The 4,396-nt window shown below is 48.0% G+C and overlaps 1 protein-coding gene across 3 annotated transcripts in view; it reads left to right on the top strand.

Moving 5' to 3' along the window:
* The window catches only part of ARSD (arylsulfatase D), a 21,331-nt gene that overhangs the window by 15,583 nt on the left and 1,352 nt on the right, over positions 1 to 4,396 (top strand). For 2 of the 3 annotated variants that reach the window (XM_017885683.1, XM_017885685.1), the window contains exon 6: positions 457 to 593. In XM_017885683.1, the coding sequence (XP_017741172.1) occupies positions 457 to 593 (137 nt within the window). Of the gene's footprint in view, positions 1 to 456; positions 594 to 1,375; positions 2,794 to 4,396 lie in introns of those variants that run through there. The other variant, XM_017885684.1, reaches the window with a different exon arrangement.

The following is a 4,396-nucleotide window of genomic DNA, read 5'->3' as shown; positions in this document are numbered from 1 at the left end:
TTTTTTTTTTTTTTTTTTTTTTTTTTTTTTGAGACACGGTCATGCTGGAGTGCAGTGGTGTGATCACGGCTGACTGCAAGCTCCACCTCCCAGGCTCAGGCCATCCTCCCACCTCAGCCTCCCAAGTAGCTGGGACCACAGGCTCAAGACACCATGCCCAGCTAATTTTTCTATTTTTGATAGAGATGGGGTTTCACTGTGTTGCCCAGGCTGGTCTTGAACTCCTGGCCTCAAGTGATCCTCCCACCTCAGCCTCCCAAAGTGTTGGGATTACAGGCACGAGCCACCACGCCTGGCCCACCATCTATTTTTTTCTGTGTTCACCCACTGATGGACTCAGAAGGTGATCCCCTGCCTTGGCTCTTGTGAATAGTGCTGGAGTGAACAAATGGGTGCAGGGGTCCCTTTGATGTACTGTGTGTTCTGTGTATTCTCAAGGAGGTTTTCACCTTTCAGACACAAGCATGGGCCATTTCTCCTCTTCCTTTCTTTGCTGCATGTGCACATTCCCCTTGTGACCACGAGTGCATTCCTGGGGAAAAGTCAGCATGGCTTATACGGTGATAATGTGGAGGAGATGGACTGGCTCATAGGTAAGTCAAGGTACCACAGATCCTCATTCCACCCTCGGCCTCAGGTTTGAACATGGGGCATAACAGACTGGCCATCTGAATATGAACCAGGTTGCAATAAAGAATAAGGTCAGTGGCTCATGCCTATAATCCCAGCACTTTGGGAGGCCAAGGCAGGCGGATCACCTGAGGTCAGGAGTTCGAGACTAGCTTGGGCAACGTGGTGAAACCCTGTCTCTACTAAAAATACAAAAATTAACCCAGCGTGGTGGTGCATGCCTGTAGTCCCCGCTACTCAGGAGGTTAAGGTACAAGAATCGCTTGAACACAGGAGGCAGAGGTTGCAGTGAGCTGAGATCGCACCACTGCACTCCAGCCTGGGCGACAGATCAAGACTCCATCTCAAAAAAAAAAAAAAAGAAATAAGAGTTACTCTTAGCACTTTGGGAGGCCCAGGTGGGCAGATCACTTGAGGTCAGGAATTCAAAACCAGCTTGCACAACATAGTGAGACTCCATCTCTACAAAAATAAACGCTTAGCCAGGCGTGCTGGTACATGCCTGTAGTCCCAGGTACTCAGGAGGCTGAGGCAGGAGGATCGCTTGAGCCTGGGAAGTCAAGGCTGCAGTGAGCTGAGATTGTACCACTATACTCCAGGCTGGGCAACAGAGTGAGACCCTGTCTCTTTAATAATAATAATAGTACAAAGAATGGGGGCAAAACGCACTCCCATATCATTTATTTGCTCCTTCAGTATTCCCAAGTACTTGGTCTAATTCTGCACAAATCAACCTTCTACACAGCCAGTGACTTCATGTCATCATCAGAAGTTACCGAAAGTGAAGCAATAAAGTTAATGTTCAGGACAATGCAGAGACACTGTCTTCCTTCTATGGCCTTCAAGAAACCCTGGAGAGGACCAGTGAGGCTGCAGATTCTTAAAAGAGCATAGACATTAAAAGTCTTGCAGAATCTGAATGTGTCTCCTGAGACAAGCATAGAGTTCACAGTCTTAAAAGTCTGCATTTTCAGATGGGACAAGGTGGCTCATGCCTTTAATCCCAGCATTTTGGGAGGCTGAGGCAGGGAATTGGCTTGAGGCCAGAGTTCAAGACCAGCCTGGGCAACAATAGTGAGACCTGCCCCCCATCTCTACAAAAAATTTTAAAAATTAAACAGGCGTGGTAGTGTGCACCTGTGGTCCCAGATACTCCGGAGGTTGAGGTGGGAAGATCGTTTGAGCCCAGGAGGTTGAGGCTGCAATGAGCTATAATTATTGCACCACTGAACTCCAGGCTGGGCAACATAGCAAGACCCTGTCTCCAAAATAAAAAGAAATAAAAGACGAAGTATAGGGAGAAAAACTTCTCTCATATCATTTATTTGGTCCTTCAGTATTTCCTATTACTTAGTCTAATTTTGCACAAAATCAACTGTATTAGTCCATTCTTGCAAAGAAATACCTGAGACTGGGTAGTTTATAAAGAAAAGCGGTTGGATTGGCTCACGGTTCTGCAGGCTGCACAGGAAGCATGGCGGTGTCTGCTTCTGGGGAGACCTCGGGAAGCTTTTGCTCATGGTGGAAGGCGAAGGGGAAGCAGGTGTCTTGTGGCAGGAGCAAGACCAAGAGAGGAGGGGAGGAGCCGCACACTTTTCAACAGCCAGATCTCAAGAGAAGTTACTTCCTTTGCAGCACCAAGGGGGGGATGGTGCTCAACCATTCATGAGAACTCTGCCCCCCCATCATTCAGTCACCTCCCCCCAGGCCCCGCCGCCAACACTGAGGATGACAATTCCACATGAGATTTGGGTGGGGACAGGGGACAGACATCCAAAGCATATTGTCAACCTTCTACACAGTCAACGACTTAACGTCCTCATTAGAAGTTACAGAAACTAAAGCAATAAAGTTTGGGACAATGCAGAGACGTCACCTTCCTTCTATGGCCTTGAAGAAACCCTGGAGAGGACCAACGAGGCTGCAGATTCTTAAGAGAGTGTAGATATTAAAATCCTTGCAGAATCTGAACATATCTCCTGAGACAAGCACAGTGATAGGGCAGGATTGGTTCACAGTGTAAACCAAAAATCAAAGGCCCCCCACAACCATCTGAATGGATTCCCTCCTTTGCCAGGGTACCCTAAAATTTAACCTGAGAGACTGGATCATGCCATGACGGGAAGAGGGGGTTGTGCTTGCGTCATTCTACCCCTCCAGCATGAACATCCACACAGACCTTAACTCTGATAAGATACATTTACAGTCTATTCTCTCTGAAGCCTGCTACCTGGAGGCTTCATCTGCGTAATAAAACCTTGGTCTCCACAGCTCCTTATCGTAACCCAGACATTCCTTTCTCTTGATAACTCTTTCAATCAGTTACCAATCGGAATGTGTTTAAATTCCCCACTTCCAGTTGTTCCACCTTTCCAGCTCAAACCAATGTACATCTTACATGTAGTGATGGATGTCTCATGTCTCCCTAAAGTATACAAAACCAAGCTTTGCCCCAACCACAGTGGGCACATGTCATCAGGGCCTCCTGAGGTGGGTCTCGGGTGCATTCTTAACCTTGGCAAAACCAACTTTCTAAATGGATTGAGAGCTGCCTCAGATACTGTTCAGTTTACAGCAGTCTTCAAAGTCTGCATTTTCCGAGCTGCAGGTGGCCATGTGGTTTATATCATTTTGACTTTCAGCACTTTCAGTGACCAGTGGCCTCCAGGGATAAAGCAATTGCTTGGTGGGCAGGGCATCCTCTGCACTGCTGAGCCATCAACCTCCAAGATGCCAATGCCCGTAGATGCTGGTCACAGCCCTGCTGCCTCCTACGTAGACGGGGTTCTGTCATCACTGAGTCTCGCCATTTCCCTCTCCCCAACACCTTCATTATGACACACACGGCACTCTGTTTAGCAAAGCATGCCCATCGGCAACCTCTTGGTGTTGCCTGTTCATTCTGTGTTTTGTATTGGTGGGATCTTGGGGTGGACAGTCAAACGCTGTCAAATATTTGGAGAGATTTATCCTGAGCCAAATATGAGTGACCAGTGACCCCGTGACACAGTCCTCAGGAGGTCCCAAGAACATGTACCCAAGGTGGTCAGGGTGCAGCTCAGCTTTATACATTTAGGGAGAAATACAGCATCAATCAATATGTGTAAGACGTGCCTTGGTTCGGTCCAGAAAGGCAAGATCACTGAAAGGGGGGACTTCCTGGTCAAAGGTGGATTTACAGATTTTCTGACTGGCAGGTGGTTGAGAAAGTTATGATCTGAGAATCAACAGAAAGGGAATGTCTGGGTTATGATAAGGGGTTGTGGAGGCCAAGGTTTCGTGATGCCAAAGAAGCCTCCGGGTAGCAGGCTCCAGAGAGAATACATGGGAAATGTTTCTTATCAGACTTACAGAGTCTGTTCTATCGGTCTTTTTTTTTTTTTTTTCAAGGTCTCACTCTGTTGCCCAGGCTGGAGTGCAGTGGTGCAATCTTGACTCATTGCAGCCTTGACCTCCCAGGCTCAGGCAATCCTCCTGCGCCACCACACCTGGCTAATTTTTGTATTTTTTGTAGAGACAGGGTTTCACCATGTTGACCAGGCTGGTCTTGAACTCCTGAGCTCAATCTATCTTCCTGCCTCAGCCTCCCAAAGTGCTGGGATGACAGGCGAGCCATCGTGCCTGGCCTTCTCCCGGTCATAAAGTCTCTGTTTCAGTGTGAATGCTGGTCAGTTGTGCCTGAATTCCAAAGGGAGGAGGGTATCATGACGCATGTCCACCCCCCGCCCCCCACCCCACCACTTTCCATCATGGCCTGACCTAGTTT

This window comes from Rhinopithecus bieti, unplaced genomic scaffold (assembly GCF_001698545.2).
Source record: "Rhinopithecus bieti isolate Rb0 unplaced genomic scaffold, ASM169854v2 scaffold_15500, whole genome shotgun sequence".
NCBI lineage: Eukaryota > Metazoa > Chordata > Mammalia > Primates > Cercopithecidae > Rhinopithecus > Rhinopithecus bieti.
Note: the sequence above shows the minus strand (reverse complement) of the source record. Positions and strands in the feature narration are given on the sequence as shown.